The sequence below is a fragment of the Anolis carolinensis genome, unplaced genomic scaffold, assembly GCF_035594765.1.
Source record: "Anolis carolinensis isolate JA03-04 unplaced genomic scaffold, rAnoCar3.1.pri scaffold_8, whole genome shotgun sequence".
Classification (NCBI taxonomy): domain Eukaryota; kingdom Metazoa; phylum Chordata; class Lepidosauria; order Squamata; family Dactyloidae; genus Anolis; species Anolis carolinensis.
The window spans coordinates 8,181,772-8,206,126 of record NW_026943819.1 but is presented as its reverse complement, the minus strand read 5'-3'; the positions used below and the strand labels follow the sequence as shown (position 1 = coordinate 8,206,126).

The 24,355-nt window shown below is 42.8% G+C and overlaps 1 protein-coding gene across 2 annotated transcripts in view; it reads left to right on the top strand.

Moving 5' to 3' along the window:
- Positions 1–23,808, top strand: part of bin3 (bridging integrator 3) — a 135,599-nt gene extending 111,791 nt beyond the window's left edge. For both annotated transcript variants that reach the window (XM_062961048.1, XM_016997200.2), the window contains exons 7-9: positions 5,853–5,994; positions 7,876–8,010; positions 22,175–23,808. In XM_062961048.1, coding sequence (XP_062817118.1) covers positions 5,853–5,994; positions 7,876–8,010; positions 22,175–22,321 — 424 coding nt within the window. In that variant the 3' untranslated portion in view covers positions 22,322–23,808. The remainder of the gene's footprint in view (positions 1–5,852; positions 5,995–7,875; positions 8,011–22,174) is intronic.
- Positions 23,809–24,355: the final 547 nt, after the last annotated feature.

Here is a 24,355-nt window from a genome sequence, read left to right as displayed (position 1 = left end):
TTTAGAGGTAATTTAATGCTTTGCAATGACTTCTAAGCACTGCTGAAAACTGTAATTAAAAGCAGCTCGTCATTTTAACTGCCTCCTTCCTATTAATAGTCCCTTTTCTCTCTTACACACATACATACATTCTCTCTATGAGTGTCTCTGCACAGCCCTGGGGACAGAAACAGCAATAAAACTCACAGTTGCAGCACAACTTGATGCAGAGATGAACAACTGTATGGAAGATGGATCTTGGGAAAGAACCTACTTGAGAACCATTTTTGTTTTCCGCATATGGCATTGTGTACTTTTAATGAAACTCGTAAGCCCTACTCATATTTCATTGTCCAAATTTGATGCACTTGCTCAGCAGTCCATACATAGTTCATGAATGAAACAAAGTGATGATGCAACCAGAAAACACACTTTATGTTTCTTGGGATTTTTGAATGGGACCAACAGCTGGCTTTTCCAGGTTTCTGAATACCAATACAACCAGAGCTGGATTAAGTTTGTGAAGTCCTGAAACTCTGGAATTGGTGTTACATACGACCCCTTTCTGTGTAATTCTGAGCTGTTTTAGGAATGGTTGCTGGGGGAACCAAATACATGGCAATACAGCAATGAAATAAGATTACAAAGTATAATGGATAACTTATACTTTGAAAAAAATGAGTATGTTACAATATCTAGCCTCAATCTCTTTTATAATACACTAGCTGTGCCCGGCCACGCGTTGTGTGGCGAAGTATGGTGGTATGGGAAATAAAGTATTGAGGAATTGGTGGTAGTTAAGCTAAAGGGTAAAGGTTTTCCCCTGATATTAAGTCCAGTCATATATGACTCTGGGGGTTGGTGCTCATCTCCATTTCTAAGCTGAAGAGCCGGCGTTGTCCGTAGACTCCTCCAAGGTCATGTGGGATGATTGCATGGAGCGCCGTTACCTTCCCGCCGGAGCACTACCTATTCATCTACTCTCATTTCTGAGGCCTAACTCTGCCTGTCCCCAGGGCTGAGTGGGTTGCTAGGAGACCAAGTGGGTGGAGCTTAGCCTTCTAACTGGCAGCAATTGGATAAAAACAATTATTCCTCTCCCTCTAATTAGGACTTTATTTTTCTTTTCTTTTTCTTTTTTCTTTTATGAACACAGAGGCATGGCTGAGGGGTTGTGCTGCCAGGTTTAGTGTTTCTGGGATGTGTAGTTTTGTTGTTTTGTCCTAGGCCGAAATTTCATTACCCTTTTATATATATAGATGGTTATAGTACATAGTTATAGTGCCTTCCTATATTAGTGCCACCATTAATCCAGCCTAGGCTGCATCTGCTAACCCAGCCTTTAAAAGGAGCACGTGAAAGCTCCAGTTGCTGGATTTGCTGATAAGCCGGTATAGGCTTTACCACCTTCACTTGCCATTTACCTCCTTTCTCAAACTTCTGGCTTAAAAGTGTTTGCCGCACAGGGTTGTAGGCACCTATTGTGTACAAGTTGGACATCTTTAGAATACAAGTAATAATAATATAATATACTTTATTTATATTCACAACACGTTAAACAAGTTAAACATGAGCCAACGATGTGATGCGGCAGCTAATAAAGCCAACGGGATTTTGGCCTGCATCAATAGGAGTATAGTGTCTAGATCCAGGGAAGTCCTGCTCCCCCTCTATTCTGCCTTGGTCAAACCACACCTGGAAGACTGTGTCCAATTCTGGGCACCACAGTTGAAGGGAGATGTTGGCAAGCTGGAAAGGGTCCAGAGGAGGGCGACTAAAATGATCAAGGGTCTGGAGAAAAAGCCCTATGAGGAGTGGCTTAAAGAACTGGGCATGTTTAGCCTGCAGGAGAGAAGGCTGAGAGGAGACATGATAGCCATGTACAAATATACGAGGGGAAGTCATAGGGAGGAGGGAGCAAGCTTGTTTTCTACTGCCCTGCAGACTAGGACGCGGAACAATGGCTTCAAACTACAGGAAAGGAGATTCCACCTGAACATCAGGAAGAACTTCCTCACTGTGAGAGCTGTTCAGCAGAGGAACATTCTCCCCCGGACTGTGGTGGAGGCTCCTTCTTTGGAGGCTTTTAAGCAGGGGTGCTTTGAATGCAATTTCCTGCTTCTTGGCAGGGGGTTGGACTGGATGGCCCATGAGGTCTCTTCCAATTCTATTATTCTATGATTATATTTTGCTCTATCTCCTCGAGGGGACTTGGAGCAGATTACAGGTACATAAATGGCAAACATTCAATGCTATTATACAAAGTGAGGGTTCTCATATTGCATTGCTCCTCCTATAAACATGTTCCCCACATATACAATGTTAGCCCTGGGCTGTGGCGCAGGCTGGTTAGCAGCCAGCTGCAATAAATCACTCTGACCAAGAGGTCATGAGTTTGAGGCCAGCCGTGTCGGGGTGAGCACCCGACAATTAAAAATAAAATATAGCCCCTGCTCGGTGCTGACCTAAGCAACCCGAAAGATAGTTGCATCTATCAAGTAGAAAATTTAGGTATCACTTATATGTGGGGAGGCTAATTTACGACAACATAAAAATCACCCAGCCGCCGTTAGAATGAGGAAGTTGCTGTCGCAGTGGGTGATGAAACAGCTGCTCCCCCTGTGGCCGGAATCAAGCATACCCTCAGGAAGCTGGAAGTTGGAGAAGGTTAAATTGCCTCTGCGTCTGTCTCTGTCTCTGTTCAATGTTATATAGCATTGCATGTTTGCCTTATATGTGTACAATGTGATCCGCCCTGAGTCCCCTTCGGGGTGAGAAGGGCGGAAAATAAATACTGTAAATAAGTAAATAGGATAAGAAAGACTCCTATATGAAGACATAGTTGTTCATGTCTTGTTCTCTTTCTTTCTCTCTGTATTGGGGGTATGAAGAAGTATTCATTCTCCTTCATACATAAACTGCAGCCCTCACCTGCAGTGTAAAGAAGTACGTTCCTAGGACAGGTTCGTCATCTCAAATGGACTCTACATTAATGATAGCATTTTCTTTGTGTGCATCATTAAGCACAAAGAAAAGGCAATCTCGCATATGTATATTCAGCAGGACACCCATCTTTCTTCTCACTAAATGTATAGCGCTGTAACATTTGTATAGCAGCTGTGGCGCAGCTTGGATTGTGCCGTTAGTCCTTTAAATCTGAGTCCTTCTCAACAGTGTGGCAATCTATGTATAGAAGCAAATGTCAGTAGCTCTTGTGTGTTAAATAATACTGCAATGCCTTTCCTGCTGTTATGACTTTCGTGTAGGCTATTACAGGTGAGTAGGTTTTATAGACTATTTTTTTTATGGCACAGCAGCCTCTGAAATACCTAAGAGCTTTATGTACTGGCATAAAGATTGGAGGGGAGGGGGGATCTGCTGGTCCAACTGTTCCATATAGGTAGTTCTCAACATTTTAGAAAAAGTATTAAGCATCTCAATTATTGTGCTTTTCATGTAAAGGTCTAGCTACCGAATTCTAACAATACATTACCAAGGGGATTATGAATGGATTGAGGTAGCAATCTGTATGTGAACAGATTCTTTCCTCTTTTAACAGCTGTGCGTGTTCCAAAAGGTTGGCATGAATTGCAGAATTGGAACCGGGTGGTGATTTAAGGCACTAAGCATATTATTTGTACATTAAAGGCACTGAATTCTTCAATTTGCTGCTCGACCATTCTTGTCTCTGTTTTCCTCATTGGTTTCCGGTCACGGAATTGTTTTGCTTCACCTGTAACTGGCAGGAAGACAAATCAAAATTCAGGAAGAGGACTTTAAAATGTTTATAATCTATTCTCCCAAACCTTCTGAACTGGGAAATTTGTCAGTACCCCACTAAACGTTTGCCTGCAGCTTTTTAATACTAGGCCAGGATTTTTCCTCCAAGAAAAAATGCTATTTTTAGTACTAGAAGGAGCTGTTGTAATCTATATACAAAGACGTCCTGAATAGGAAAAAAAAAATTGGGTGGGAGAGACGTGTGCAGCTGTGAGTTTGCACCTATGTGTTTGCAGCAGGAAACAGTGGCTTGAAAACATTACTTTGTTGGAAGGTAACTCACATAATAACTAACTAGTATTACTACTGGCCTTGCTGGAGGGGGTATTCTGTGTTGTGGTAATCTCTGAGCGGTTAGACTCAATTTAACCCTCTCTGGGGGAGATTCCACCAAAAAGTAGCAAAAGCAAAAGCTTTCAAATGCAACAGTTGCTTACACGGGGCGAGCAAAGAGAAGCCTTTGACCATTTAGGATTGCAATGGACTGCAGAGTCTCAGTAAAAGTTCAAAAAGTATTTATTCAGGTAAAAAGAACTCCATTGTAGATAGAAAGGCTTGGGAGCTGTCTACTCTACTCTAGACTGGTTTCTAAGGAAAAATAAGAAAGGAAAAATAAACATCTAAATAGTTACATCTTGTCAGGAGAGACAGCAAGATGCTTCTTGTTAGCTAGAAGAACAAAGTGAGAAGAGTGAACCAAAATGGTTCCAACCTCATGGTCCAGTTTATTGGGGCCATAAAAGACATTCTGACCAATGGGAAGTTAGTGTCCCTGGAGATTCACATTTCTACTAATTTCAAAGTAAGGGATGTGACGTACACAGGATAGAGTGAAACACAGTAAAGCCTATCTAGGCATGCTTTGGAAACAGGGAAAGGATTCCCTCAATCTAACTCTATCATCTATCTAACTACATCTAGACTTGAGTAGTCCAGGATGATTCCCAACATTATGGAAGATACTTTCCAAATAGCTTTATAGGCCCTGATTGAGATGCAGGTGTGTACTATGTGGATGAACAGAGCAGAAAGATCAATGGCATTGCTGTGATGCATAAGGATTACACCCCCTTCTCCTAACTCACCTTCTAAGATGCTGCTCATGGCAGAGAAAGATCCACTGATCCTGGCTTTCCCTTAGATAGAGGAAGATCCTCTCCACTGCAACAGGAGAGATCATTCTTCTGCCAGGTCACCAGAGTGGAAGAGGGTCCTTCTTCCCTCCTCGGGGTAATCTGGGGGTGCATAATGTTGATGTCTATACAATTCACATGGGATTGTGATGGCTTTGTAGCCAATACCTCGCTATAGATATTGGGTATATACTTCCATTAATGACTTGTCAATGAAAGCATAAATCAAATGCTGAAAAGTATGTGAGTAGGGCTTTTTTGCCATCAGATCCCTGCTTCTGCTTCGGATGCAACAGCTGCGACATTTCTGCTCATTCATCTCTCAGAGTCTTTCTCCAGCCATGCTTCTCATTCATTCGCTATTTGTGTTGTTTATGAGACAGGAGGCTGATTCACCATATCAGGTAGCATGGGATGCATTCTTCTAACCCAACCTCAATCACACGGTAGCAGGAATAGGGTTATGGAAGCAACTCATTGTGGAATCATAGAATCATAGAATAGTAGAGTTGGAAGAGACCTCATGGGCCATCCAGTCAAAATCCCTGCCAAGAAGCAGGAAATCGCATTCAAAGCACCCCCGACAGATGGCCATCCAGCCTCTGCTTAAAAGCCTCCAAAGAAGGAGCCTCCACCACACTCCGGGGCAGAGAGTTCCACTGCTGAACAGCTCTCACAGTGAGGAAGTTCTTTCTCATGTTCAGGTGGAATCTCCTTTCCTGTAGTTTGAAGCCATTGTTCCGCGTCCTAGTCTGCAGGGCAGCAGAAAACAATCTTGCTCCCTCCTCCCTGACTTCCTTTCACGCATTTGTACATGGAAAATGTAACTGACCCCCAGTTAAGTTGAAATCCAGAGCATTTGGTTCTGCTCCTTGCATACTTAAGCAGAGTGGAGAGTTTGGACTAAGGGTATCTAAAATACCACAGTGGTAATTTTTTTTTAAAAAAATCTCTTTTCAGGTTTAGCAGCGTTTTTCCCAGCCTGAATATGGCAGTGAAGCGGCGTGAACAGACCCTACAGGATTACAAAAGGCTGCAGTCCAAGGTGGAGAAATACGAAGAAAAGGAGAAGACAGGGCCCATCCTAACCAAGCTCCACCAGGTACTGAGCCAGAGCTGAGCTAACCTGACAGTCAGAGAGAATTTTGAGGTTTTCCTTATGCAGAATAATGTTTTTATGGATACCTTTTTGCCCAGGTGTAAGAGGCAGCCCTATCCCGCCAGTAGCACGGCAAAGTCTTTACTCAGGGGCAGGCAGGAGGTCAGTTGACTCCCAGTTGCTCAGCAGTAACAGCAAACATATTATCCTACTGTTTCACCTTCTGTGCTGCAGCTAAGAGGTGGGAAGTTTGCTACAACCAGCAGTAAATGTTTGTGTGGGATTGTGAGCTTGTTCAGCTTCATACCCAAATTCTATTCCAGGCCTAAACCTTTTTTGCCCAATTTTAGCAGCTGGATCTTGGGAATCTTAAGAGCTACTTCAGATATTTTATGGCAATTGCATTTGGTGCCTGTGCATCCTTTAAATTAGTCTAGGGTAGAAATGCTTCCTTAAACACTCAGGGGACATAACTGTGGACTTCCAAAGTCCTTAGTGGCTTCTTCCTCACCTTATATATCTTTCCTGGAAGTAGCTCTAATGCATCAGTTGCAAAAGGCTTTCCAAAAAATGATGAAGCAACTCTGAATATAATGCTGTTGACACACTTTCTTTTGTGTGTGTGTGTATATGGAGTTGCTAACAGATTGACTTCGACCGAATGAAAGAATGCAAAATTTGTATAACTCTTTAAATTGGGCATTGTGTTGAAGAATTACCATATCGGCATTAAGAACAGAGATTTCAAGCTTAGTAGTAAAGAAGCTTAGAACGCTACTTGTGCATGCAAAAACCGAAGGATGTGACAATGCACGCTGCTTTGTTCTGATGACTAAGCGAGAAGAGTTTTCCCCCCAGGAAAGCCTAATAAGACTGTGCCAAAAAGCATCGGGGAGAGGGCTGCAATATTTACAGGCATTTCCATCAGTATTTGAAGAGACACTCACAGAGGAAAAAACCTTTCTAAAGTAGCCTTGTGAAAAGGGTGAATGTATTATCCTAAGACAGAAACAGGTTTCCATTCCTCTCGTAGTCCTAATTGGCTCAGAACACCCATAACACCATTTAGGAAGCATTGACCTCTCTCTAAATTTGCTTTGTTTGCCATCATTGAGCTTGTGTGTGCAAGTTGTGCATCCCTTACCTGAAAATCCAAAATACTCCTAAACTCAAAACAGTCTACATGAATGGTTTAAGTAGTGAAACATGTGCCTTCAATATACCCAAATGTTCTTTCACAAAATTAATTAAAATATTGTGTATAGGATTACCTTCGGGCTATATGTTATATGGGAGCCCCGGTGGTGAAGTGTGTTAAAGTACTGAGCTGCTGAACTTACAGACCGAAAGGTCCCAAGTTCAAATCCCGGGAGCGGAGTGAGCGCCCGCTGTTAGCTCCAGCTTCTGCCAACCTAGCAGTTCAAAAACATGCCAATGTGAGTAGATTAATAGGTACCACTCTGGCAGGAAAGTAACAGCGCTACATACAGTCATGCTGGTCACATGACCTTGGAGGTGTCTACGGACAACGCTGGCTCTTCAGCTTAGAAATGGAGATGAGCACCAACCCCCAGAGTCAGACATGACTGGACTTAACGTCAGGGGAAACCTTTACCTTTTTATATGTTATATATGAAACATATATTAATTTGGTTTTTAGATTTGAGTCTCATCTCCAAGAGATGTAGATACGTGTAAATCTACAAAAATCCAAAACATGAAACACTTTTGGTCCCAAGCCAGTTGGATAAGGGATACTCAACCTCGATCTTAGACTTATTTACTGTGAAAGCTTGGGAAAAGGGGATAAAACAGTAGTAGCAATTGTCATAGAAGACGTGAAGGCCTACCTTGTGTCTTCCTCCTCCTTGTCTACTCTCTCAGGCACGGGAAGAACTGAGGCCTGTGAAAGAGGACTTTGAGGCCAAGAACAAGCAGCTTCTGGAAGAGATGCCCAAATTCTATAGCAGCCGCATTGATTACTTCAAGCCAAGTTTTGAATCTCTCATTCGGGCTCAGGTACGTTTCAAGGCAACCTGTTGAACCTCTTTCTTTCTGCTGTACCACAAACCGTTTTATTTTCATGCATGCTTCCAAAACCAGCTGGGTTGTTCATTGAGGACTGAATACCATGTGTAATTGCTGTTAGTCTCGGGTGAAACGTTTGTGTGAGAGATAATAGTTTATAGTGTATACATGTTATCTTGTGGGGATGGGTGAAGTGAGGGAGACCCAAGTGCTTGGCTTTGTCAGTAAAGCAACTCAAGTGTCTGTACGTGGATTTTTGTTGACTGACATTAATTTAGGCTGTTTTGCATGCTTTTTATTATTATTATTATTATTATTATTATTATTATTATTATTATTATTATTATTATTATCTAAGTTGTTACTACCTTTTAAAAATTATTTTCCAAAACATGAACCAAATAATGGGTCCTTTATCCTTGGCACCCCCATTTATTTACGCAGAGCTCATGAAGGTGTCATGACCCAACATTCAGCTGGCTCCGTGTGTGGGTAGGTGCCGAAACTATAGCTCAGCACATTTTCTTTGGACAAGCTCCACTGGGTCCAAAAATATCCCTGGCCACAACACGCAAGAGCCTGGCGGCAGAAACACAAAACCATTTTTAGGCTATAAACCTATTAACGGTGAACTGGGAGAAGTCCCATGAGTGGAAACACTTAGTGGGACTTACCATATATACTCATGTATAAGTCACAGGTTGGTTTGGGGGACAACATGATAAGATTTTGCTATAAGGTCAGTGTTTGAAATGTGGAAATGACCAATGCTGCCCAACTCTCACCTTTTGCCATTCTTCTCAGAGAAAGGAATAATCAATTTTTATGAGAGTTAAAGTACGTACTCACACTCACCTGTAGATAAGTCACCTCTAGGTTTACTTTTTTGTTGATTTTTTTCAATTAAAATTTCGAGACTTGTACATACGGCACTACTGAGCAGGTGTGTATAGGACTACACTGTTTCAAGTAGCCTGACTGCAAGAAACTTAACTTTTCAAAAGCAAGTTTAAAAGTCCGAAGTGATTACTGTTCTTGATTCAAACAGAAAAAACAGCTGGCTCTCTCAGATTTTAGCTGTAATGTCACAACACCCCTCTTATTCTCTCTATTCACTGCCCAACATGTTTCAGGTGACTGAAAGAGGGATTTCCTGAGTGTATTGAATTTGCTAGATCCCAACGACTTTAAAGGCACAAGGCAGAACCCTTCTGTTGGCAGTGTCCCATCCTGGGAATTTTTAACCCCTCCCCTTATTGCGACAAATAAAATCTTTTCAGAAACAATTTAACAATATATTTACTCTCCCACACTGCTTTAATTATTTGTTAAGTGAGACCTTGAGGGCTTTTTAAATGGAAAAGTGAGATCGAGGGATCTTAAATAGAATTTATCCAGTCCTGTCCAACTGCTGATCTGAAGCCAGCATGATTTGGGTGCAGTTTCTCTCGTGATCATACAGAATTTTAACCCCAGTCCCTCCTGTTTATTTAGGTATCTTGTGATTTCGTTTAATTTGCTATACGGATCAAATTAATAATAATAATAATAATAATAACAACAACAACAACTTCATTTTTATACCCCGCCTCTATCTCCCCAAAGAGGACTCAGGGCGGCTTACATGGGGCCAAGCCTGAATAAAAACAATAGCAATATAAAACACAACAATAGACAAAAGACATGCACAATTATAAAAATTTAAACATTAGCCAATAAAAATGAATGACAAGAACTGATAAAAACATGGATTAAAACGGAGAGGTTGTAAAAGTAGACTGGGTAAGGTGCACCATATAAATATTGTAAACACGAGGTGACTGATAAAGTGCTACAAATTCTTGGAAGTGCAAATTGGGATGAGAATAGACCCTGTGCCTATATCAAATTGACAAAGGTAAAAAGTGCAAACCGGTACAAGAATGGTCACAGATACAGGATTGTTATGGGGATGAGCAATCTTTATCCAAAGGCCTAGGTGAAGAGCCAGGTTTCCATGAACTCTAGTGACTGAAGTATCCATTATACTACTTCTAATTCATATTATTTTTGCACAACCATGCATTCTCCTATTCTGAACATTTTTGTTGTGATGTACTTGCTTATTTCTGTGATATTTGGTTATTCAGCCTAGATTGCTATTTGGCAGAGGAGCAACACATTTTGTTTTGAAAGAAATAAAACAGAACAAACAGGCCCAGCTGACACAAAAGCTTCCCACATTTCCAGGTGGGGACGGGTGAGGCCAGAGAAAGGGATGTGGGAATTATGGAGGGAGAAGAGGAAGAAAGCCTTTGCTTCCCATCCAGCAGCTGGAACCTGTCCCATCAGGTCACCCTTTCCCAAAAGTTTTGAACACCTTATGTATTGAACCAGTGTTTATTTGAGAGCTGCAGGATGTGTGTGCGTGTGGAGGGTGTCTTTTGGTCCCATCCGTGCCTCATTAAGAGTATTTATTTTTGCTTGCTGTTGCATTACCCTCTTGCTTGCCTATCTGTCATCCCTCCATGGCCCTTATTAGAAGAGGAGCAGTCCTCTTCCAATTCTGAATGTGATTGGAAGCTGTTTCTCAGTAGCTGGGACCAGTAGGTTTCCCTGCCTCTTGGACCACATCCCTTGGGGATGTGCCAGCCATGAGAGCAGCACTTAGCGTGAAGGATGCGCCAGTTTCAGAAGTGTCTGGGGAATCCCTTCTGGGCCAAAAGGCCACCTGAGAGGATGTCACCCAAGATCAGACCTTCTTTCATGCCTTCTCTGTTTATACCCAGCAGAGAGGGCATTGTACTGTGAATTTGAGTACGTTTAGTATGAAAATAAAATGTATGTTTATTACGAACGATGTCAAGAGAGAAGACCTCCCTTTCATTGCAAGGAGTTCAAGTGTCAAGAATTTAAAAACCTTGTGAAGAGGAGTCCTTCCCTTTCTCCTTTCTGATTGACAATAGGAACTGAATCACATCCTTTTTGAACTGTCACCCTTGCTTTTCTTTTTACTGGCCGTCTTTCTGTGCATTTAGTAGTTGCCTGGTACTCAGAAATTCAGCAGATGATATTTTTCTCTTTCCGTTTGCTTCCATACCAGCAAAATATTAGCTTATTTAAGATTTGCATATTAAACTGTTGCTAAAAGCATTGGATCGAAGCTGCAGTGGAGGTGTCAAACGTGACCTCTGGGATCATTTCTCCCTTATCTATACACATAATAAATATGAAAGTACGTATGTATGTGTGTGGCTGGGATGTCCACTTCCACAGACAAGCTCCCACTTCCACAAATAACTATAGCTCCCACTGATCAGGAGACACCAACGGCCCTCCCTCCAATTTTTTTTTTTTGTGTCAGGAGCAACCGGAGTTGCTTCTGGAGTGAGAGAATTGGCCGTCTGCAAGGACGTTGCCCAGGGGACGCCCGGATGTTTTGATGTTTTTACCATCCTTGTGGGAGGCTTCTCTCATGTCCCCGTGTGGAGCTGGAGCTGCTAGCGGGAGCTCATCCACACTCTCCCCGGGTGGGTTTAGAACCTGGCAGCCTTCAGGTCAGCAACCCAACCTTCAAGTCACTACCAACCTTCAAGTCACTAGGCTTTTATCCCCTAGGCCACCGGAGGCTCCTCTCCCTCCAATGACAATGCAGGTTATAGAAAGCACTGTGAACATGTCCAAGAGCCCTGCCATGTCCTCCACAAACACCATACTGCCCACCACCCAAGTGAAGGCTTTCATACGGAGACAACTTCATCCTAGATTTTCTGTTTTTCCTCCGCCACAGATATCCCAGTGTTTCTCAGTCTCTCAGTTGGTGTGGAATTTGCATCACCCTGCCCACTGCCTCTCCCTTAACCCTTTTCTATGACATACAGCAAACAAAGGAATTGATCAGCAACTGAACATACTAGAGATGTTTGGGGAGAATTCATCATGATTTCTAGGAGTTGTAGGTACTGGGATGTATAGTTCACCTGCAGTCTCAAAGCTCTCTGAACTCCACAGATGATGGACCTGGAACTAACTTGGCACACTGAATCCCCATGATCAACAAAAAATACTGGAGGTCTTTGGTGGAAATTCACCTTGATTTGGGGGAGTTGTAGTTCACCTACATCCAGAGAGCACTGAGAACCCAAACACTGATGGATCTGGACCAAACTTGGCACATATACCTGATAATGCCAAAATTTGATTACTGGGGGGGGGGGGGTGAACTGACCTTCTTTTCTGGGAGTTATAGTTCACCCACAACCAGGGAAACAGTGACCTCTAACAATGATGGACCTGGACCAAACTTGGCACACAGAACCCACATGACTAAGAGGAGTTTGACTGATTTACCATAGTGGGAGTTCTAGTTTACCCTACAGCCAGAGAAGACATTGAACCCCACCCATGATGCACACTTGCCCGACATATCAAACTTTAAATACTGATGGAGTTTCTTGGGGTTAACTTGGCATGATGTCAGTTGCAGTTAATCCACAACCTTATGCATTTTGTACAATTAACAAACTGACTTTTTAAAATAACCTGGGCAACGCTGGATACCCAAACTAGTGGTTTTATATTATATGTCAAGTTTTTCTTTCTAGATAGGCTATCATTACTTCTGTGGTTGACACAGTATAGCAGACAAGGGGACTGCACTGAGTCTCCATTCCTCGCTCTCTAATTTCTTGGAGTTCCCGGAACTCCCCTTTTCCTGCATTGTTTAAAGCATAGATATGTATGGTCCACTTTGCTATTTGTCAGTGTACCGACAGCTCACCTGTCGACTACAGAGTCACGCTAGAGGGCCTTGGGATTTCTAGGGATGTATTTTCGCCCCTAAACCCAGAGAATATACAAGGCCTACTGTACTTCCAACCCCCCCCCCCCCAGTCATTGTTCTCTCTTTCTTTTCTTAGTAATCATCCTTCTAAAAAAAATATTTAAAAGTAGAGAATTGTGTTCCAGGAAACATAAACCAAGATCCTCTCACAAACCTTGTTTTTGGCTTTTTAAAAGTTGGAAATAATTTGATTTTTTAATTGGAAGTTGGCTGAGTCACTTCTCTCCCCCAAACAGCCCATCCCAGTGTAGGTGGTAAAAGAATGAACACTTGGTATATTAACCGAGCTACAAAACTCTGGCCAGAATTCACTCGGGACTTATATCTGCTGGAAATAGACCTAAGCAGGAGAATTGAGCAATGTCTTTATACAGCAACGGATGCGATACAGTGTCGAGGAGTGAGCAGTGACTAATTGAATATTGGGACGCAATACAGAAAAAGATCCAATCTGTAATGAGACCGATATTATACATTGTATCGGGACACTCATGTCGATGTCCTGTTAAGCATATCTGCAATCCAAAGAAGGGTCCCTTACTGTCTCTCTTACATACAGTTATGCAGTGTAGACCATGATAGAATGTAAACCATGAATTCTGCCCTCAATTTAGATGGCCCATGTGGTCTCTTCCAACTCTATTATTTTATTACTAGCTGTGCCCTGCCACGCGTTGCTGTGGCCCATTAGAATTGCACTGAATAGCTCCGGTTTTGGGGGTTTTTTAGGCCCTGTGGAGGTTCGTGATGTGATATTTTGTGGTTTCAACCTTGAGGCATGGATGATGGATTGTGTTGTGAAATTTCGAGGTTGGGGGGTGTTTAGTTTTGTTGTTTTGCTCAGATTCCATCACTCTTTTATATATATAGATTCTAATTTAAAATGGAGCTGAAAATTTTGTATGCTATTTTTTGTATGTGTGTCCTCTGTCCCTGCAAATACATTTTGGGTTTAAACACTTTTGTAAGAATGGCAGAGAACATATATTCAAGTTCTTGGAGTCGAAAAGGGGATTCGTAGGGCACCTTTGGGTCTGACGTGTTCTCTGTAATGATCCAGGAAACAATCCTGGGGCAGATCAGTATGTAATGGGGGCCGAAATAGCTCATGGATTCTTGACCAGTTTTGCCCCTCCAAGAAGACCCTTCAAATTTTTCTGCCTTTGCTTAGCAACTGAAAACGATAAGTGACAAGAATGTGATGGTCATTTAATGAGCTACTCAAAATATTCAGCATTGCAGTTGCATAACGATTGGCTTTTTACATAACTTATCTATTTATGAGTGTTCCCAGGGATTGTTTCCAGAGTCAAGAATGGTGAGAAACAATGGCCAAAGAAGAAAACAAAAGCAGGTCCAGCCACAAAATGGGGAATAGTCTTGGTTGAGTGCGGTTCTTCTGCTGCACTAATTGATAAATGGGAAAATATATCTATACATCTATAGATAGATGGATAAATATTCCACATCAGAAGGAACAAAACCCAGAAAAGAAGATGCCTGGAAGGTGAAGAGTTTGACACATCAAGGAGGCCCAAAGTCTCTTAGGCCTTTCATGCACACTTTTGGAAAATCCACAGTGCCGTGTAACTTTAGTGATACTGAACTTTCAGAAACTTTGAGCCCATGGAGGGGGAAAAATCTGATTTTTTTTTCTAGGAAAAGGTAGAAATATTAGGTAAAAATGCAATACTAAATGCCCATTCCAGATTGGAAGTTGTGTGGTCCTGTTAAGGTCCCGAAATGTATTACTTGTAAGTGTAATTTCGGCATGAAAAGGCCATTAAAATAGGCACCTATGAAGTGATCAACCATCACCTCCTTGGACTCCCTTTGGGATAAAATGTCCACTTTTGCGGAGAAAGTGCTCCAGCCTTTGGAGGTCCCGCTGCGACTTTTCCGAGGATCACGGGAAGACGTGCTCCTCCTTGGGCCACTCTGCCTGGTCTGATGCAACGTTTCCCTTCTTCAAATCCGGAGGATCATGTTCCAGCGCTACATACTTCTTCTGCCCACCCACAGGCTTCATCTAAATTTCTGGAGCCAAACGTTTCCCCCGTCTTTGGCTTTGAAGTTCCCACACAGAGATAAAAGGGGGAGAGAGTGTGCTCCCTTGTTGACGGGGGCCCTGTGAAGAAGAACACATCCTTCTCTCCTTGTTCTTATCAGTATTAGAAAAATTCTGAATGTTTCAGATGTTTCAGATTCCCAGCAGGTGCATCGGGTCTTTTAAAATGTATTTGTAAGCTCCTGGGAACAGGTTTCATTTGTGACCATTACTTTAAGCAGAAGTAATTGTCTCCACCTTGAAATACTAGGATAAAGTCATGTTCAATCATTGTACAGCCCCATCCTAAGTCTGTTAGATGTAGTTAGGCTTCTCCATATGGCTTATGTCCCTAAGCAGGTAGTGCTTCTTGGCTTATAAACATTGCAGCTTTTCACTTTCACAGAAAAGTTTGAAACATAAGCTGAAGGATCTTGAATGGGTTCAAAACGGGGAAATTTCAATTCATGCATTGGATTGGGCTACCTTTTTCTAAGCGTGAAACAGGCTTTTGAAGAAATGACTTTGGCTTGCTGTGAGTTTTCTGGCTGTATGGCCATGCTCCAGAAGCATTCTCTCCTGACATATCTCAGGGATGATATGTCCCGTCCTAAAGCCTCACAGCAGGGGCTGCGGTGGCACAGCGGATTAAACTGCTAAGCTGCAGAACTTGCCAAGCAGAGGCTCAGCAGTTTGAATCTGCAGGATGGTGTGAGCTCCAGTTGTTAGCCCCAGCTTCTGCCAACCTAGCAGTTCGAAAACCTGCAAATATGAGTTGATCAATAGGTACCACTTTGGCAGGAAGATAACAGTGCTCCATGTAGTCACGCCAGCCACATGACCTTGGAGGTGTCTATGGACAATACCAGCTCTTCGGCTTAGAAATAGAGATGAGCACCATCCCCCAGGGTCAGACTCAAGTAGACTTAATGTCAAAAGGAAACCGTTACCTTTACTAAAGACTCACATAAATATGCCCAGTCATTTTTCCATACATAAGGAAATTTGTGTGAAAGATGGGTAAAGAATAGACAGACTTTTTTTTTTTTTGGTTCCAGAGATGATACATGTATAAAAGGCACCATGATTTAGGAACCCAATTTCACTTCTGTGCATACATATCTGTTGCCTTTTATCTATTTCCATTTTTCCCACTTTTTTGCTACAGTGTTAGAGAGTGATTGAAAATCAAACAATCCTTTTGCAATTGAAACGATCTATTTTGAATGAAGAATGCATATTGGGAGGGAGCTGCAAGAGATGCATGATTCTGAGTCAGAGCCATGTTGCCTGCAATTAGCACATTAATGGCTTTTCTTACCAAGCGGAGCGCTTTGAAATCCACACCGTGATTTTGATCCTTCCTTAGCTCTGGATGTTGTTCAAATTTTGGGGGAAATAATGTTATTTGGTTTCATATTGATTGACATACTAGACATGTTGGCGAGATGATTGAGAAAGGGGGTAGGCATGGCTTTCCCGATATCGGAGAATTATCTCAGTCAGCAAAAGTATCACTGCGGGGCCTCCGTGGATGAATGGGTAGGGAGCATCTGGTTGTGAATCACCATTATCTGGGAACACGGGACTCTGGGAATGAGTCTTGAGATGTGGGTGTGTTTGATGTCCCTTGTTTCTTTCCTGAAAATGTTCATGGAATCTAAAAGTTTTCCAAAATAATGTATTGTCCTGAATGGAGGGGAGTGGATGGATGCACACTTTTGGGGATGTGCTGCCCTCAAGTGGAACGACTCTGATACTACGACTGCTCTGGCCGGTCCTGGAAGATATGACCTTCCTGGAGATCATCCTCTAGTTGAAAAAAGTTTGCTTCTCAGCCGTGAGGGAAGAAGAAAGGGGGTGGCTGCTTCCATATTGTTTCTGCAGGGTTTGTATTTGAGAGGTAAAATCCAAGAATAGATTGGGTCGGCGATAGTACATTACAGTTTGGCCCAGAATAGTATTATATTTCCCAGGCTGTCTCTCTGGGAAACAGTCCTTGTGCCCATGGAGCTATATCCAGTCTAGATGGCAGAATTAATAGTTTGACACCACATTATGTTCCATGGCTCAGTGCTGTAGAATCCTGGGAGTTGTAGTCTCCTTCAGTGTCAGAGAATGCTGGTGTCTCATACACTACAACACCCAGAATTTCATAGTAATGAACTACCGTGTTTCCCTGAAAATAAGACAGTGTCTTATATTAATTTTTGCTCCCAAAGATGCACTAGGTCTTATTTTCAGGGGATGTCTTATTTTTCCATGAAGAAGAATTCACATTTATTGTTGAACAAAAGAAATGAATGTTTATTATATACTGTACAGTAGTTGTCATCACAAACCAGCATAACCAGACAAACTGTGAATCCTATCAAGAATTTCTTGTTACTACCATTATTTCTATGGTACGTACATTTACCGATCCTGCATGCTCTGGTGTTCTGTTTGGCGGGCATGCTTCCAAACAAAAACTTTGCTAGGTCTTACTTTCTGGAGAGGCCTTATATTTAGCAATTCAGCAAAACCTCTACTAGGTCTTATTTTCTAGGGATGTCTTATTTTAGGGGAGTTCAAATGGTGTCAGACTGCATTAATTCTAGAGTGTACATGCAGCCTTAGTTGTACCTAAAGCAGGTTTTTGGAAACCAGAGAAATCCAGACTCAGTGGCAGATGTCTTCTTAGTTTTGACTTAGTAGTCTCCAACTGTTCTCTATTCACATTCATGATTTGTGGCACCCCTACCAGGATTGTACATTCTCCCCCGAAAACCCACCTTCAAAGCTGCACTGAGCGATAAGAGGTGCAGCAAGATGACATGGCCAGTTTGCCCAGTAAGCGCCTGCTTACTGGTCATACCATCCTATAACCCACAATGACGTCCTCACTCAGTGGAGTTGACTGGCTTTTAAGGCAGGCTTTAGGGGTCAAACCATGAGAGGAAGTGTAGCTACAACATCATAGACCTCTGCTGCAAGCTCTCAGCCTGTGTCACCAACAGGATCCCAGTCTGTCATGTCTTAAGAGTTAACAGAGCGTCATTTCTCCTCTGAGTAGGACTGGCGCAAGAGCCAGCTCATGATACAGAACAGTGCGGTATGTTTGCTCTGCCGAAAGGTTAGCTCTGCGGAGGAGCTGGTTGTATTAAATAACAGCAGTAACTAATATTGAGGAGGAGGAAAGGAAGGGAAGGCACAAATTTTTCTTTAACCATCAGCATTGTAGTTGGGCTCCTAGTTGGGCTACCTAAGATAGTTTGGTGCTTTAGAGAAAAGTGTTCCCTGGGGTGTATTTTTTAAATGATTGATAGATCAGATTTTTATACCATCTGTTAATATACCAATATCAAGGTGGCTTACAGACACATGCGGAAAGACAGCAGCATGAAAGCAGCAGGTTTTTTTTTTAAAAGAACCTTTCAGGTATGAAAAGCCCCAGGAGAATAAAGAAAGGCTTGCTTGATGCCAGAACATTGTTCCCCATTTCCAAAATGATATGTCTTTCCGATCTTTACAGTGGTCAGTTCGTGTTGACAGGAGAATGTAATACATTTGCTCACCAAAAGCCAGTTTCCCTGAGTTCCAAACTCTCTCCGAGAAGATTCCTTTTTGGTCTTTGTTCAGTTGTGAGGGCTCTTGTGTTAATGTAGTGTGCTATGTAGCTCTTGTCTTTGTCCATTCATCTGCTTATAGATTGGAATTTGTGGATCTAATTCAATCTCAGCAGTTTCACTTTTTAGTCTTCCCTTGTAATTTCTTCATTCGAGCTCTGGAGGCTGTGAATCGCTTGCCGTGTGTCCAGGAAAGATGAAGTGTTCTGCAACTGGTTTTGGGGCACTGCCATTTGTGATGGAATTGTGTCCATTGACTGAGATCAGTCCTTGCCCATGTCGTGATGGGAGCAGAGGAGGTTGGCTTAAGACCGTGAATCTTCCTTCCTCCAAGGCACTCAACCTTAAGGCCAAAAGTGTACCCCTGGGATACACAAATGGGAGAACTCGGTGGAGATAAATTTTCACATCCTTGATGCCATCACCAGTGGGGATACTGAATCTACCATTTGTTGCAGACTTCAGAGCAGCTTTCCAAGGTGTTTGAGCCTATCTTCCATATTAATAGTCCTATGAAACGTTTTGCAAGTAAATGTAAACTATTAGTTGCATTGCTCCCAATTTTGAGGGCTCATGGCTCAGGTGACAGGCTGCTTGTATCAAGCTTAGGAAATATAGGGGCCATTGGGTTGAGAGGTGGACAGTGCGTGTAAAGTGGCATCGGTGTTGACTAATATGGCCGGTGATATGGTCCTCCTTCTCCATCTTCCTTGGAACGGAGCAGCTTCATAGCACCACATGAGCATTGCCCACTCAGCCCTCGGCGGCGGTGGCAGCTCGGCTCTTCCTATTTTGGTTGTTCCGTGGCTGCCAATTTGATTTGATTAGTCATTGTGTAAAGCAGCAGTCCTGCTGAATCACCAGAAAGCGTGGCTCTGCTAGCTGCCGATGGAAAGGGAAAGCAATGCTGCCGATCTCGGGACTGTGAGATTTCTCTCGATGAGGAGGCCTGGCACTCCCTCGCCAAGAGTTGATGGGTTTGGTCCAGGGACAGGGAAGAAGCATTTGGGGACGGTTGCAATGCCAGAATCCCAAGAGAAGCAGGCTTTGTCCACTCAAAACAAACAGACGATGTACCCAGATGATGATGATAAGAACCCGTCTCCATGGAGATGGTGTCTATATCTGCACAAACCACTTGGTCTCATAATGACAAGCTCTGTTTGGAGATCTTGGGGTCCACAGTAAAACATGTCAAACTGGAGGCTGTGTGTGCGCGCTAGAAAAGTGTTTGCGTCTTTCCTGTCAGGATAAGGTTGTTGGGCTAGTGTATTGACATTGCAACAGGTTGAGCATCCCATATCTGGAATTCTAAAATCCACAATAGTCCAAGGTCAACTGCATAAACGGCTGAGATACTGACACCTTGACTTTTGGAAAGTTCAATATGTTTGTTGCAATTTTATTTAAAATACTATGTATAAAGTGTATGTGAAACATAAATGAATTCGTGTTTATACTTGGGTCCCATTTCCAAGATAGCTATGTACATCTGTGTACATATAGATGTACCAACATTCAAAACACTTGTCTCCAAGCATTTTGTATAAGAGATTCTCATACTGTACCGTGAACCCTTATATGTAGAATAGGAGTAAAAGTCATGCAGTGCTGTAGAGGTTGGTGGACTGCAGCTCCCAGCATTCTTCTTACCGGCGATGTCTCTGCAATACAGGCTGCAGCACTTGGTATTCATTGGCAGTCTTCTATCCAGGGACTGATCATGGCTGGCCACATTTAGCCCCGAAAATCAGATATTTTGCAGGGATGCCACTAAAATCATTTGGTGGAAAACCTGGTTTGATGCCTTAGAGCTGGGGCAGCGTTACCTGGTAAATTTTGAGCTGATTGAACTAGACTTAACTTCCTCTGTGGAATTTTATATATGGGAACACAGGTACACTGCATCCCTGTCACTACGCAAAAAAATGTCAGGGCAAAAGGAAGCCAGGATGGAAAAGCTGAGACTGTGAGCTTCCTGGTGGCATACTCCATCAGCATCTGTTGCTATGGTAATGAGATCTAATACAAGGGATCCTTCATGGCAAGGTAGAAGGGCAGGCATGGGCAAACTTCCCCCCCCCCCCCCGGTGTTTTGGACTCACACAATTTCTAACAGCCTACCAGAGTTGAAGCCCAAAACACCTGGAGGGCCAGTCTGTCCATACCTGCACCAAATGCTTCACATTAGCACTGAAAGCTGAGCTGGCATCTTCTGTTTGCCTACGCTTATGCCCATGCACCTCCTGCTCTGCTTCCCTTCCGAGTGCTGACCTTGAGCGGAAGGCTCCTGCCCCGTCGACAGGCCCAGAATAGCGGCCCTGAGGGGGCGGTGGCAGGATTAGCCCGCATTTGTGGAAATCCTATCACTGCTCGGCTGCTGGCCGCAAGGTGGATCTTGGCCTACCTGTGCCTGTTGTGAAGGTAGCTTCTTGCAAGCTCAAAAGCAGCACCCTTCTTCCTCCCCGACCATGAGCTGGAAGGGTTAGAGTTCAGGCGATTGTGCCGCAGCAGGAGTTGCCTCACTGCCAAATTGCACAAATCAAACCGTTCTTTTTCAAATACAGAGATGGCAGAAGGCCTTCCCTGTTCAGTAGATGGGAGCAGGGCACCAACAACATGCAGATTGTCTTTTTCTAAAACCTTGCAGATTGCCTTTCACATTTTCAACAGTTCTTTTTGAAAGCCTTGAAGCCAAGTGTGTTATTTTGATACACCAGAATTGATTTCTATGCCACTTAACCTTCTCGGAAACAGTCTATCAAGGCACTGTGAATGCAGGATGAGTTGCATTTAGGTTTGGCAAAGTATGGCAAGAAACAGAGGTCGTGATCCATTCCATAATGAAGGAGTTGGCTATGAGGTCTTTTTTAATCCCACAATTTCTGAATTATCTAAATTTGCTTAAATATACAGAAATGAAGAGGCCTTAGAAGCAGGGTTATGCCATCATTTTGCCTGAGAAGTCCCTTCCTTTTTGCTCCTACTCTGCTGAGTGGTTTCCTGGTTAATTCTTGTAGGAATGAACCAGGAAACCACAGGAAAGTAATAATTTTCAAGAGAAAACGACAATATGTGAAAAAGGAATAGTACTAAGACAAGTGTCTTTGCTGTCATTTTAAGAGGCACTTCCACAGTTTCCGTTGCGCACAAGATGATGCCTGCCACCTACCCTTTTCATAAATATTTTGTGTTGTCTTTAGACTGTTTGCAAACAATGTAACCAATTAACCGACTGAAAGGTGTAGCCCTGGAATTTAAAATAGTATAAGCATTAAATATCCAAAAGGGACCAGGCCTCCTCTGATCTTGGAGGTTCAGCCCTGGTTAGTATTTGGATATGAGGCTGCCAAGAAACACCAGGTACTGTAGACTATACTTCAGAGGAAGGAATGGGTCTCTTGACTATTCCTTGCCTAAGAAAACCTTACAAAATTCATGGGGTCGACATACGTCAAGAGGCAATAAGAAAGCACTTACACATACAGGGAGAGCGGGCCATGTTCTAGTAGTGTGTAATGTCATAAACTTTGTAAGGTCTCATCAACCGAGGGACAGTGACCCACAGAAAGTTGCTACACACCTTTAAAATGGCTGTATCTTGTCACAAGGTTGCCAGGGATGGGTGAAATGTACATTTTCAGGTTCTGGTTCATGACACATGTTCTTTTCTACTAGGTTGTGTACTACACGGAAATGTACAAAATCTTTGGTGACTTAACAGAACAGATCGACGAGCCTGGCCTGACAGATGAGCAGAGAGAGAAGGAGAATGAAGCCAAACTGAATGAACTGAGAGCCCTTTCCATCGTGGCAGATGACTGAAAATCAACAATGCGCTGAATCTGTGGAGGTCTCCTTCTGCTTTCAGATTTCCAAAGACTTGGGTCTCTGACCCTGAAACTTTTGCATAGATGCTGTTTTGATCCAGAGGAGTCAACCTACAGCAGCCTTCCAGGGACTGAATGTTTATTTCTAGCGTAATATAGCTGAATTTCCATCATCTTTTTATGCCCGTGGCTTCTAAAGGCTGCCCACCAACTCTGGACATGGACAAGACACCACCATCCTTTGCAAATTACTAATCAATGCTACTTTCTGTCATGATGCACCAACCAAGGTGTGTTTGTCAACTTTTCTAAATGAGAGATGGTACCTCTACTGACAAGGGAGAGGGAGCGATCTTGGTATTTGGCCTCTGTGCCTTTTAAGGGCTACTTCCTCATAAAGTCAAACGTACTTCTTCATCAGATACAAAGCTTTCTAAAAGTAAGGCCACTTTTTATTTTAGTCATTTTCTGTGCCTTCAAATCATTAACAACTTGTGGCGGCTCCAAGAAAATGGGATTTTTTTGTGAGCTTTATTCGGAAGGGGATTGCCTTTGCCTTCCTCCGAGACCAAGAGAGAGTGACTTGCCCAAGATCCCCCAGGAACAGCCAAGGCAGAGTAAATATTCAAACTCTGGTCTCCAGAATTCTAGCCTAATGCTTAAACCACACAACTACACTGACTTATTATATACTAAGAGGTGTAATTTAATTCTGTTGTGCTTAATTCTTACGGGTTTAGGGGGTGGCTATCATGGAGGAATAAAAGGCAACATTCTTCCTCCCCAGAGTCAAACACAACTAGACTTACTGTCAGGAGAAAATCTTTACCTTTTCATACATACATACATAATACAAAGGATAAGGAACAGCAAGGGAGCCAGTTGTCCTGGCCAGCCCCCAGAAAGCTTCCTGTGCCTGATGCTGCCTCTCCAATCCTCCACCGTCCTGTGACACCACCATCCTGCTAGCCCAGCACACACTGCTCTCTCCAGTGTTTTCTTTGTTAAGGTAGATGATGTAGCCCAAGGCTGCAGCAGCTCAGAGCATGGTTGCCCCTTTTCTGTGTGTGTGAGGGCAGCTTGCTGCCTTCAGAAGTGGAGGCAACAATGGTGAGGGGACAATGAGATGGGAAGAAGCAGCCCTGTGTGCTGGTGCTCTGTGGGCTGCATGATGTGCCGGTCTATTCTAAACCAAGGTAGACAATTTGTGTTTAACTACTTGAAAATGATGGAAGTCTATTTTCCTGTATCACCTTATCTTCTACTGGGGAAAGGAGATTGTGCTAGTGGGAAAAGTACAAATGTGTAATATTTCTTAAGGAAGGCTTCTCTAGAAGACAAGTTTTCCTACCTGTTGTAATCCTTGCAATCGTCGCTTAAAATTAATCAAGACTTTAACGAAGCAGGTAAATCCAACTCTTGTTTCCTGTAAGTTTTCTTGTAACCTACCATTCCATGATAAAAAAAAAATCTAAAACAAAACGCAAAGCCTCTTGGTGGTTTGTCGGCTTTCCTGCCTCAAAGACAACTGTCTATTGCTTGAGGAGTCAACTAGTTGAATGACAAATGAGTATATCATGCTAAGAGTTTTGTGCCCCTCTGTTACAGGAACTTGAGATAGGCCATGTTTTTGGCAGGTCACACTGGGAGACAGCTGCTATGACTTGCATTTTATGGGACTACAATTAGGTGTAATGCAAAGTCGCCCCCACACTTGTGTCTCTCTTCTTCCTTTCAGCTGGTAAGTCTATTAGTTATGTTACAGCCATCTCCCCTTACGGCTGCAACAATACTCCAAGACCCCAACTATTAAGTGAAAGAGTTGCCATCTTGAAATGAGTTTAAAAAACATACTCACTGAGACCCTCGGATAAATGTTTCTCAATATAGTAACTCAATTTTGCATCTGTCCTTCTCCAATATTCATAAGGGAAGCAAATCAGCATCTTGAACATAGAAGGGAGAGCAAGTAAATCTACCGCACATCATTCCTCAATTGTTATGTTACTTCATGGTAACAGCAGGGAGC